Raw genomic sequence first — 13504 nt, forward strand, 5'->3', positions numbered from 1 at the left:
CTTCCACTGCTTTCAAATTTAATTATAAATATATAATTAGAAAGGACTATTATCATCACTACAACAAAAAACTCGCTTCTTTAGAATAGAAATTATTTAACTCATTATTCTATGGATGAGGCTTACCAGGTGTAAACACCTAGTTTGGTGATAAACAAAAACTTCAAAAGATTTTAGCTTTTCAACGGGAATTGATATATATTCAATTACTTCCATTGTTGTTTTATCTGAAAAAGATGTGCCATTAAAATGAACATAAACGGATTTTTCTCCAAAATATTGTTTACACGATTCTGATTATGTATATCATTTGATCATTCAAAAGGAATAACAATATCAAATTAAAATTAGATCATTGTTTTTCTAAGTAAGAATGTCAAACATTGAAAACAATGTTTATTTTATATCATTCATAAACTAATTATACAATAAATATTTCCATTTATGCATCTTATTTTCTGCATTTAATAAGATCACAACATATTTGACTAAGATTAATAATTTAGTGTATTAAATCTATGTAAGTTCTGGGTATTTGTGATTAAGACACTTTTTCATGTAAATTGCAGACTATTACAAAGAATCTTATTATAATGTATTAACTTTTGAGATATTTTGAGGAATTATTTGTATATATCAATCATAATTAGGCATAAAATGAGATTTGTCATATAGATATCTATGAAAAATGACTTCAATATGTTTCTAGATACATTTTCATGAAAATCCACGCTAAAACAGTCTAGCGTTATCTGAAGGTCCTACGAACAGGATCTCGACGGATATAATATTGGATGCATGTGTGGATACATATACATGAAAACTTAATAAAACTCCCTCTGTTTCAATTATTGAAATATATTATCTATCATAAAAATCTTATATTACTTAATATATTATGTTGTATGTTAACATTGACATTAGATATCAATATTTTGATATAATATCATTTTAATTAAAAAACAAATTTGAATACATTGTCAGTAAAGACTTTTGACTAATGAAATAATAAATACATTATTAAGTTAAAATTGATATTATAATATAATAAGAAGTTTGATGAAATATTTTATCATATTTTTTAATAAGCATAATTTTTATTAGTATTTCGTATGTATGCATCTATACATGTATTCAATATTATATCCGTCGAGATCCTGTTCGTAGGACCTTCAGATAACGCTAGACCGTTTTAGCGTGGATTTTCACGAAAATGCATCTAGAAACATATTAAAGTAAATTTTCATAGATATTTTTATGATAAATATAGTTGAATTCTTAAGTTTAATTTTGTTTAATAATTGTTTCACCAAATATCCTATTGATGTTAAATTATTTTTCAGATTTTCTTCATTACCATTAATTGTTGATAAAACAGTTTAGATTTACTTGATAATCATCATATAATGTATCATGCATCCATTAAAAGCAACAGAATCTATACATTTCAAAATGATTCAATTTCAAATGCCAAAAATATAATTTTAAATCAAGATAGTATAATATTTATTGTGTTTATGAAAAAACATTTGTTTGACTATACATTGCTATTCGGGATTCATGGTTCTTAGATTTGTATTATATATATAATTAATAATTGTATCTTTATTATACAGGAGAGTGTTGCCGACAATTAAATTTTGTTGATGAATTAAAAGATATTCCTATATTAGATTGAACTGGATGTTTGTAAGTATTCGATATCAAATAAAATATATATGCATTTAGGAACTAGCTCACAGCAGATATAATATTATGTACATGCATAGATATACGGGTTTGATATGATAGTGCTTACAATGCTTATTGAAGTATTGTATAAAATTATTCTTTCAAAATTCTGATGTTTTAGATGAAAATAGATTCAAATAATATAGTTCTTGTTAACTCTTTTATTAAAATACAAAAACATAATAATCAAAAAATTAATTTCAAATAAATCAAATGTAATCTTTAATAGAAACTATGCATTTAATATCGTCATCCATATCTTGATTGATGTGGAATAGAAATATCTCAATAAATTATAAGTATAAGCCTAATTCTTAAGAAGTATCTAAAAAATATTGTGTTAGAACAAAGTAATTGTTTAAAATATGTTTATGTATAACAGAGATATAATAAAATCAATTTGTAATAGAATGCAAGCGTTTGGAAAAATAATTTTTCTAGCTTCGATTTTGAAGAGATAATACTGGGATCATGGTAGAACATTCATTTTAATGCATTCTAACCCCAGAATTGTCTCAGAACTGCCAAATTGTAAAAATATTTATATTTATAACATAAGTTTTAACCTTCGATCTTGATTGGTTATAATGACTGGTACTATGCGATTATGTGTGAACTTGTTTTTTGTGCATAGAATCTTAGGAGCAGCTGAAAAAGCTTTTTCCACGCTAAAACTTTTTTCCACGTTAAAAACCCCCATACTGTAAAAACAACTCTAGTGAACAGCTAAAGTGGAGTGTTATTCGAGGAATATTGAAATCCTTATCATTCTTCCAAATAATGTTTTATCACATTCTTTTCGCAAATTTCTGATAGTCAGACCCTTTCAAATTACGTCACGACTCATTTTCATAATTTAAGTCTTTATAAACCACAATCACTGAAAAATTGTTATGGAGGCCGGGTATGCGAACTTTGGTTCATAAAATTTGCTCTAATTTATGTCTCGTATGATATATATTTAAGGCATTTCAAATGCACATATTAAATATAAGAATATATTTGAAAATAAATCAAAAATTTTCAATTTGATATCAAGTTCTATTGCAAATAATTGGAATTGGACATTTATTTCTAAATAGATCGTAATACTTTTGAATAACTAATATAATTATTAGATATTTGGCAAGAACATTGCGTCTGTTTTTATTTTTTAATTTTTTTTTGTGTAAAAAATGAATGAGCCCAATGATATTTTCGTTGGGGCGTTCCTTGCTAAAGATTTGAAGCGTTACAATAGAGCAGAAGCAGATAACAACCTAGCCCGTACAGGCCACATCAAACCATTTCTTCCTATTGATGGAATAACAAGAGATATTTACTCCACACCAGAGTCAGATCGAGTTGAAGTAACAAGACTGAATGGAAAGATAAGTATGCTACGAAAGAAGATAGATTCTATGACTTTGCTGATCAAAAAAACAAAAAACAATAATAACGGATTACAACTACAATTGATGAATGGGTCTCCTATACGCATTGAAGAGGATGCGGATAAACTCAATGAACACAAGAATAATCTCCAGAAAAAACTCGACTCAATCACTATAAAAGCAGATATCGCAGAAAAAATTGGCGAAACATACGAAAACCTTATTAAGGATATGGCCAAACTTTGTCCACCAACATTGGCAACACAAAGATCAGCAGTTCCTATGCCGAAAATTCTAGAATTAAAAAATACAATTACTCGACCGAAAACACAATTCGTAACTCCTCGTGAAGGACTTAAACATTCTCACAAACCACAACAGAAGCCTAAAATTACAGATAGCAGAGCAAAATCTCGAGTAAATTCCCCGACAAAATTAATTACAGACTCTCCCCAGCTAAATATGAAGAGAAAGAGTCCACCAAAGATACACTTTAAGACTCCTATTGACAATTTCCATCAGCCGGCAATTATACCCCCAATTTCGATAAAATCAGTAGACGAAATCGAAACTCAGGTTACATCTAGAGAGAATATGTCAGAGCAAGAGTCATTATTTGCAAAGCATTTTGGCGAGTTTACACCAGAAGAAATCGCTCAGCTTTTTTCAAACAGAAAAATCGAAAATGACAAACTTTCTTATCAGTTAGATCATATTGATAGCGATATTGAAGTCTTAACACATAAGAAAGCAACATTAAAAGCTCGAATGGGCCCAGATTACACAGAAAGATTATTATCTGTAATTGATACGAAAAAAATGTTCTTAGACCAACTTAAACAGAATACTATTGAGAAAGGGAAGACAAAAGAATTCATTACAGACGAAAATGAACGCATTAAACAAAAGATTTTGGGAATAAAAGAAAAATATGAGTTCAAAGCAACAGAAATACCACAAATTCTCGAAGAACTCAAGAAACTAGTCAAGAAATTTGTCAAAGATGCACCAAAACAACGTCCGAAATGTGTTCCATTATTAGATTTTTCCGGAATGAGCTCCACAACCAAATTTACATTCCCAAAGTCAGCAGCAGCACAACAAGCTCCTAATGAGGACACATTTAAGTCAGATTTCTCGTCAATTCCTTTGTTAAATCTCAATATTCCGAAAATTCCAATGTCAAATGCAAGTAGTGGCAACGAATTCCTACCAGGAACGCGAAGTACACGCCGTGTCTTCTCAGCGATGAACACTCCTAGAGCTTTGGGTGCTCAAGTCGATGAAGTGGTCAATGAAATTACAATTGTGGGAAAATTAATCGGCTCACTTTACGTTGGCCGTTTTTCTGCCAACATTGGCAAGATTACTCAAAATTTGAAGCACCAAGAAGAATTTTCTTTGGCATCGTTAGTATCTCCTACAGTAGATTCTCATTTTAAGAGTCTGAAATGCGAAGATTTTATGCAAGCGGTTTTCGACCATTACAAGCACAATGAGTCATCGCTTTTCTTCTTGTTATTCACTGAAGGTGAAATACATAAGATTGATGACTCATTTTTGACTTTCATTTCAATCCGAAATAATTTGATCAATATTTTCCTTCAGAAATACGATGCTGATACTTTCCTTTACTATTTCGCCCATTTCCTTGATGTAGATGCCGACATTTCCGCATACATTGCCCGAGATTTCATTCTTCAAACCGAAATAAAGCATCATTTAGTACAATTACTTGATTTAATGATGCCATACTTCAATACCATGCAGAACAGGATCATGAAGAAAGAGAACATTGACTATTACACGTCATTTATCGGTTGGATGGCCTGTTTCGGAACAATTTTCGATATAACAACCGACAGTATTTTAAGGAAGAACTTAGAAAATGCCATCATTTTCGAACCGACGAAGATCACAACACATTTCCTCAATGAACTAACAACTAATAGAGCGTGTGCCGGATTGACAGCCATTTTTAATCTTTCCAGATTCATGCCACAACAATTTGCAAGTTTAGGACAAGTTCAAAACTCTTTGAGTGTTGTTCATCGGTTTTTATACGCGTATAGGAAGAGGGAAACATGTGTAAAGATGTCATGTGGATTCTTTATTGCTGCTTTACCTTATTTAGATGAAGAATCAATTCTCTGGCATACGAGTGTTTTCTTTAATGCTTTAGTTATTACTACTTATAGACATACAATTTGTTCTGTGATTTTGGAAAGTTATTCGAGTGTTTTGACATCAATTATCTCGAATAGAGGTTCCAATTTAACTGAACAACTATTACATTTGTATTTCTTGCAGTTCACTGTGAAACAATTCGAATTGGAAGCTTTCTTAGGTGAAAAAGCGGAACCTCCAAAACCTGTTGAAACAAACATTAAAAATGTTTCATATTTGGACATTCCGAAACTTCGATTACCAACAGAACTTCCTACTTTGGATTTGCAGAATCCTAAACTACAATTGCATTTCCAACCAAAGAGTAATACTCCTCTCAGAGCTTCGATTTCTATTACTGATAGGCAGTATTTAGACGAAAGAAAGAGAAAACCAATCTATTTGACAATGGACATTCATTTAGAGTTTATTCAATTGCTGTTTGCAACATTGATTGATCATAGTTTGCATGTTTTAGATAAGGCTTTTGTCGATCCTTTCCCACATGTGAATCGAAAGATGAATGTTTTATATACGTTGATGTGCCACATGGAAGGAAAATACAATCAAGACATACAAAAGAATTTGTTGGATATTTTCACTCCTTCGCCGGAACAAGAGAAAAGTGAGTCTTCTGAGAGAGTTCCTTTGAAAGAACAGAAAATACCTATCACACAATCAATGAGCCACTTAAGATCTATGCAGAGCTTCCAAGCTTTCCCTTCTTTCATTGCTAGTATCCAATCAACAAGTGAATTAGAAATGCAAGCAATTTCTAGTTCAAGATCCAGCACAAAACAAATGTTTTCTCATGCAAGACAATATGAGGATTTCAGAAGATTATTGAGATTGACAGCCCCCGACTTGTTCACACCAGATAAATACAATAACGGTCAACATATCGCTTCCGGTGCATTTGGAGCTGTTATGAAAGTCGGAAACTTGGCTGTCAAAATTTTACCAAAAAGTCGTAATGAATTTGACAATCCACACTTATACGAAGTTTATCATGAAGTAACAATTTTGGAGTTGTGCAAAGGAGATAGGAGAGTTACACAACTTGTTGATTACGGATGCACTTCTGATTCTTATTATATTGTCATGGAATTTTATCCGGCGACTTTGAGAAGTTGGAGAAAAAGTGAGGGAGAAAAACCGTTAGGTGTAATGCTTCGCTTGTTTAGAGATTTCCTTGAATCTGCTACTGTTTTATCTAACAGACACATCAATCACTTCGACATCAAATGTGATAATGTTATGTTAGATGTAACAGGAAAATGTGCACTGGCCGATTTCGGAGAAAGTATGTGTTATGTTGATGAACAGAATGGATATTCGATGTTGAATAAAGGCACCGAATGGATTAAATCACCAGAAATGTTGTCTATTGCTTTGAACTCTGCATTGACTAATCCAAACTTCGATCGAAGGCAGAAACAAGGAGCAGGACCTGCAAGTGATGTCTGGTCAATTGGCTGTCTGTTTTATGAATTGTTGACAGGTGAATTTTTGTTTGTTGACAATGATTGGAGCAGATTTTTCCTAAGAATAACAGATCCTAATCAGCCATTGATCACAGAGAAAGATATCAAGAGATTACCAAATGATGTAAGATTAGTTCCATTTATTGAATTTATTTTAAAGAGATCTGAAAGACATAGACCAAATATACAACAAATTATTACTAAGTTCGATGAAATGTTCCCAGAAGCAATGTCTTATCCACTTCCAAGATTTCCAAAGAAATAATTAATTTTTTTTTATTTTGTTTTATAATTAATTTAATTTTGTTTGTTTGTTAATTTAAATATTCTTTTGAATTTTTTTCAATATCTTAATCTTTCAATATACATTTCTTGAAATAGTTTAGATATTATTTGAAATCGAATCTCTGATTGATGAAAGTATATTTTTCCAAAACATTCTTTAACTATTATGTTTTGTAATTGATATGTGAAATACAGATAATATTGATATCATTAAGTTAATTATTAATATTTTGTTTTCTAGAGTTTTGCATTCCAGAAAAGGGGTTCATGCGAGAATTATTTTCTAGTCATCAATAAGGAATCCATTTTTCAATTAGTGGAATGGCCTTAGATGTTTATCCATTATTATTTTTCTGATTCTGGCAAAATTATGAAGTTCTCAATTATAGAAAAATTTGAAAACAGTTTAATTTCACAGGTTGATCTTTTTGAAGCTAGTGATATTATAAAGACTCATTTTATGTTGAGTGCGTAATTTTTTTCAATGAATCTAGAGTATACCGGAAGAAAAAAAAATCACACCCAAAATTATAACACTATTATGTACTTTTAAATACCTATGATTAAATATTACTTTTTAAGGTTGTTGATAAAATTTTCAATAGCCATCAAAATGGAGTTCAGTTCATTTACAATACTTATCTCTTGCTAGATGAGCATAAATTCAAGCAAGGAGAAGGCGAGGGGTGACCTAGGTCACTCCAAAAAGTTTATCAAACCTGAAGACTATAAACAAATTGAACAATTCGTTTCTCAAGGAATTACAGATCCTAATGTCATTTCTCAGAAGGTACCACACAGCGTGCGCAAGATAAAAACTTATATTAATTGCATTCAAAAAGGGATCAAAAATGTTTTCACTATTGAAGAAGATATTTTGCTTGCCCAAAAATTAAAGGAAGGAATCACAAGCCAATCAGTTCTTGCTAAAATCATCAAAACAAAAATTGATTGGATGATTAGAAACAGAATCAAAATATTTCATAGGTATTTTGGAGAGATCAATAATATTGATGTTAACAAATTAATACAGAAATTGCATCAAAATGATACTGCAGATATTGATCTTAATGATCAAGAAGATATCACCCCTAAAGGATTTATTACAGACATTGGTGATTATGAAAACACAGATAATATTGAAGCCAACACCAATGGAGAAGATGAAAATAGGCAAACAGATATGAATTTTGTAGAAAATCCAATTCAATTTGATGAATTTGAAGAAAACAATATGTCATGGTCAGAATTAAATCCAGATTCATATCAAGAGATTTTTTAATGCTATAAAAATCGTATTTCATCTTCAAATATTTTATTTTTTTTTAAAATAAACTACCCAGATTTTCCTTACTTTTACCACTCCCCATGTAATTTCTGGGGAAAACGATAATTCATTTTTTTTATGGATGAATAGATCGTTTTCCTAGAAAGGACCTCATATCTCTGGCTAAAAAGAGTGTCAGATCCTAAATAGGTTATTGATCTAGTGTACAAATCCAATAAAAAGCCTATTTTTTTGGCTTTTTTGGTGCTCATTTTTTCGAAGATCTACATGAATATGGGGAAACCATCGGATTTTTTTGGTTAACCCACATCTTCATGTAGTCTGGACTATCTTTCCTCGAAGGACCTCTTTACGGGTGTAAAAACTCATAAAGTTCTCAAAAGATTCATTCTCGATCTCCATGCTGAAAGAATTTACAATAAAAAAGAGATCTACGCATCAAACTACAGCCATAAATGAACTGAACCCCTAAAGCTCAGCTCTTAGTTTATCAAAAACGTCGAAATCCTTCTCATTGCAATCAAATTTTCTCAATAACTCATAAGCAAAATCGAATTTTGATTAAGCCGATGTTATAGTTATCACAAATACTACAAACTTGAGCAATATCGAAATTGCCAGCAAAAGTTTGAAATTGCATTGCTCATATTTGTTTTGTAAACTAAAAATCTGCTTATATTATTCATTAATTTTTATATATTATTCATATACTTTAATAAAAACAATACTATTTCACCTTAAAAATGAATTTCATAAGTCAATATTATTTTTTTGAAAATGTATCAATTTTCGATTAAAACAACATGTGAATAAAATTTACGCAAAATTATTTTAAAAAATGGTTTTAAAAATTTACAATTGATTAAGAATAAGATTGCAAGAAGTTTTGAAGTTTAATTTTAAGAAAAAAAATTCGGATATTATTCATGGATCTAAGTAATCTGATATTTGAGTATCGGCACTATGCATAAAACATATATTTATAGTTTTTTTGGATTTTTATGATTTTAAATGTATTCAAATTTGGCAATCCAATAGATTTTTAAAAAATAGGTAAATAAAAATAGATTACATATGCAGCAGATTTAGAACATGAAACAAATCTTATAGTGACCCAAAAAAAAATTCATGATCCAAAAAAGAAAAAAATGGGTAAATGGGAATCAAACCTTGGCATAATAAATCATTATGTCGGATGTTTCCACTACACCACACTGGCAGTTCGAAAAATACCCTTGGTGGTTCTATTTAATAGCTACTTCCAACGATAGGCGGTGTCCCCAGCTTTAGAGGGGTGGTAAAAGTCAGGAAAATCTGGGTATTCAAAATTTGAGAAACCGACTATAAAAAATGAGACTTTTTTGAATAGTTTATTTAAAGAATTTTTATTGTATATTATTCTCAAATAATTACTAGTTATTTAAATTTAATTTAATACTTTAATAGATATTTAAAAAGTACTTGAATGAAGTTGATATCAACTCAATTAATCATTTCATAATTTCTATCGCAAAATGATTTCTATACTCTTTCAAAAATAACTTATCGTACTGAAATTATTGAATTCCATTTTTCGCCAAATATTTGAATTTATACTATTGCTAAAATATGTCCTTTTTAAAAGATGGATTTTTAATACATATTTAATTGAAATAAGTGGAATTTGGATATTTTTTCATCCTCAAAAAATTAAGACTTTTGAATGAGAAATGATCGACTTTTTTTTCCCACTATGTTCAGTTTTCCGAGAATGCAGATTTTACAGATAATTAATGCAGCTGAATTTCATTTCAAATATATCACCATTGTCTTAAAATCGCAAAAATCAATTTATTCCAATTCTTAATTTTATGATTGACATGAATAAATATATCAGATGCATTATTAAAGTCACATTATTATTGCATACACATGTAAAATTTGGCATTTATCATTTAACAAAACAAGATACAAAATCAACAAATTAAAAATTTAATGTTTTAACAAAGATTTCTTCATATTCTTCGTATAAACAGATAGTATGATATACATCAATTATAATTCTTAGTAAAATATCAAATTCTGTTTTATTCAAATGTGATCAAATTCAATTTATGAAATACTGAGTATTCACTTCATAAATATATGATTGCATATTTATGACCGCTTATTGCTATATAAATAAAAAAGTTTAGTTTCAATTATACATATTTTAAATCAATGAACAATGTTGTCTTTTGACAACATATATTTTGTCACTTTTTAGACACAATTAAACATCTTCAGCTTATCTATCTTACATACAAATAAACTATGGATAGAGGAGAAATAATTTAAAAATATTAAACTTCACATGAATAATTTTGTAGCATCTAAATTTCCTTTTTCACGAAGGTAGTTTCATTTTCACTCAATGTAAAGAAGGATGCTGCTCTACTAAGGATGTCAATTTGGAAGAAAAGTGAGAAAATTCCTAAAATGCTAAAAATGAATTTTCCAAACGTATTTTTTTATCTCATTTTTTTGAGAGTAGGTGCCAAAAGTGCTTACTCTTAAACAACCGTCGGATTTCCGGGTGAAATCGTGACACACTTTCGTCTTTCGTAGGCAGTGGTGGTTGTTACAAAAGGTAACTTCGAATGTAGCGTGAAATCTGCAAAAAAAATTCTGAAATTTGAATGGAGAACACAAAAATTGAATAGTTTACGTCAATAAAAAAGAGAAAAATGAAACCAATGTGTCTCGAACCTAGGACTTAGAGCAGCAATCCCACTGTTTATCACATTACACTACATGCATCTCTCACCTCGGTGAATGAGATCAACTATATGATAACTTTTTCCCCATTATATTCTTGTGGAAAAGTGACAAATAGCAACTTTGACCCTCTCTCATTTTTTTGATTTTGAAAAAAATTTGGAGAGAAGAACTCTTCGTTTTTGAATTTTATCACGATGGTTTTAAAGTATATTAGACACATGTATTGGTATTACTATTTTTGTATATTTTGAGAGAAAATCCCTAAAAAGTGAGAAAATCTAAGACGGTTTGAGAAAATATATAAACTATTGAAAATTTGAATTAAACTTCTAATTTGGAAAAAAAAATTTGGAAAGAAGAAAATTCAAAAATCGAGATTTAGACTCAGCATCAAATGGAGAACAAAATGTTTCTTCATATGAAGGAAAAAAATTTTCTTGTGAAGAAATAGAGTTTTTAAAATTTATTGTATGTAATGAAATAAACAAATATTAAAATTATTTTTTGATAACAAGAAAAAGAGGTTTAGGGCAACGATAGAAAATTTTTGGAAAAAAAGTTCGGAGATCTTAAACGTATCATATTCCCTGCATGGTTTGGTATCTTCCGCCATGCGTTGTGCCAAACATATTGACACTTTCCAATAATTAATTTATGGTATGAGTCACAGAGTTAGATTATAAAAAGAAAGTAAATAATTGCAATTAGAAATCATATATGTCGGAAATTAAATGTTGATGAGCAGAAACTTTTTACTCATCATAAAAGAGATAAATCACTAAAGATTTGTATACATTAAAATTTGATATTTGGTGCTCGAAAACTGTCTGATGGGACTCCTCCAAAATGAACCAATCTATCGCTGAGGACCAAATTAGATGATGTGGATGGTGTATTCTCTAATTCTAACTTAGGAAGAATGGGAACAAAACGAATGACGACAACAACATGTCAAACATAGATTAAATATCTATGAATCAATAAAGTATACGTGCATTGAAGGTGATAACGATCACTTGAGGCTTATAACTCTTTGACTAAATTATGCAATAATTAAATATAATCATTTTTATATTTTTATACTGATAGTAATTAATATACTATCCTGCTTAATAAATGGTATGATCAAATTTGTTTGAAAATTTAATTATGTATATGAAACTATGTCTTCTATATAAAAATCAAAATTTTCGGACGAACCTAGATTGAACCTTTATGAAAATCTATCATTTTTGTTAATTGAGTTAATATGAATCTTTTACATATGTATATATAGCATTGATAGCTTATATAATCATGGTTTATTCCATATTAACATATTTTTTCAGTTAAATTTGTTAATAATATCATGTAACAAATTAATTCAAGATTAGAATGTCTACAAAATGCTAACAAATAAGAACAAAATACGATTTCTCGACTTAAATTTTAATATGGAGTAGTTTTTCGTTTAAATCTAATTAAAAATGAATAAAAACTTATCTTGTACTATTTTCATTCAAAGATTTTAATAATGTAAATCATGCATTTTCATAATTCAGTACAGTTCTTTTTAGAATTAAAGTTGATGAGGATGATATTTGTGATTTAAAATAATTTGTTAATGTTCACCTTTTATTCATCACCTTGTGGTATGCCCTAAAGCAATAGCATTATCAATTCTGCTGAATTGATCAACTCAAAATTCCAAAAAAAATTCAAAATTTCAAAAATGAAATTAAACAATTTGAATTTTCACATGAAAAAATCAATTTCGAAAAAAATTTGGAAAATCAAAGTATTTGATAATTAGTCAAATAATCAATTTACATCGTTTTTACTCATAAAAAACAACTAATTTTTGATTTTGATATCATATTTGATAAATACTCATTCCAGAGTTGACGTAATGTATTAATTATTGTTAGAGATATTGCTTTCGCAGCAAAATTCTTATTTCATGAAAGAAAAAAAAAATGATTTTATTCCAACAAAAACAAGTAAACAGATGAATGGAAACGTACTATATTTTCATAAATGTAGTAATCAGCGTGTCAGCTTTTGTTTATCATGTTCGAGTCAAAATGTATTAACTTGTAATAAGAAATATTCGAAGATTATATGAAGTATTGAGCATTCTTTGTAGAAATATTTGTAATTCATTACTAACATATATAATAAAGTTGTTTTTTTTTCCTTATTGCAATAATTTTGTCTGATTTTAATAACTTTTCATGTATACGAGTTGTGTGAATATGCATCATAATATGCGTAAATATACTTATTTGCGACGAATAATGTGGTTGCATAATGGAGGTGCTAAATTTTGATTTTTAATATGGGGCTTTGGTATGTATAATCATGTTCTTATCTCAACGTAGGAGTATTGGTGCAATATGATTAAAATTTACGAGGTTGATCTTAAATTGAATAATTCTGGAGTATAAATCACAATGCAG

At 29.1% G+C, this 13504-nt stretch overlaps 2 protein-coding genes across 2 annotated transcripts; both read left to right on the forward strand.

Annotated features, from left to right (window-relative positions):
* Nucleotides 1–2906: 2906 nt before the first annotated feature.
* TVAGG3_0989910 (Rac GTPase binding) lies at nt 2907–7098 on the forward strand (the record flags this gene model as incomplete). The annotated part of the gene is made up of 1 exon (XM_001329944.1): nt 2907–7019. One exon carries the CDS (start codon nt 2907–2909, stop codon nt 7017–7019), a length of 4113 nt encoding a protein of 1370 aa, XP_001329979.1.
* Nucleotides 7099–7682: 584 nt separating this feature from the next.
* Nucleotides 7683–8365, forward strand: TVAGG3_0989920 (uncharacterized protein; the record flags this gene model as incomplete). The annotated part of the gene is made up of 1 exon (XM_001329943.1): nt 7692–8321. One exon carries the CDS (start codon nt 7692–7694, stop codon nt 8319–8321), a length of 630 nt encoding a protein of 209 aa, XP_001329978.1.
* Nucleotides 8366–13504: the final 5139 nt, after the last annotated feature.

Source organism: Trichomonas vaginalis, chromosome I (assembly GCF_026262505.1).
Source record: "Trichomonas vaginalis G3 chromosome I, whole genome shotgun sequence".
Classification (NCBI taxonomy): Eukaryota; Parabasalia; order Trichomonadida; family Trichomonadidae; genus Trichomonas; species Trichomonas vaginalis.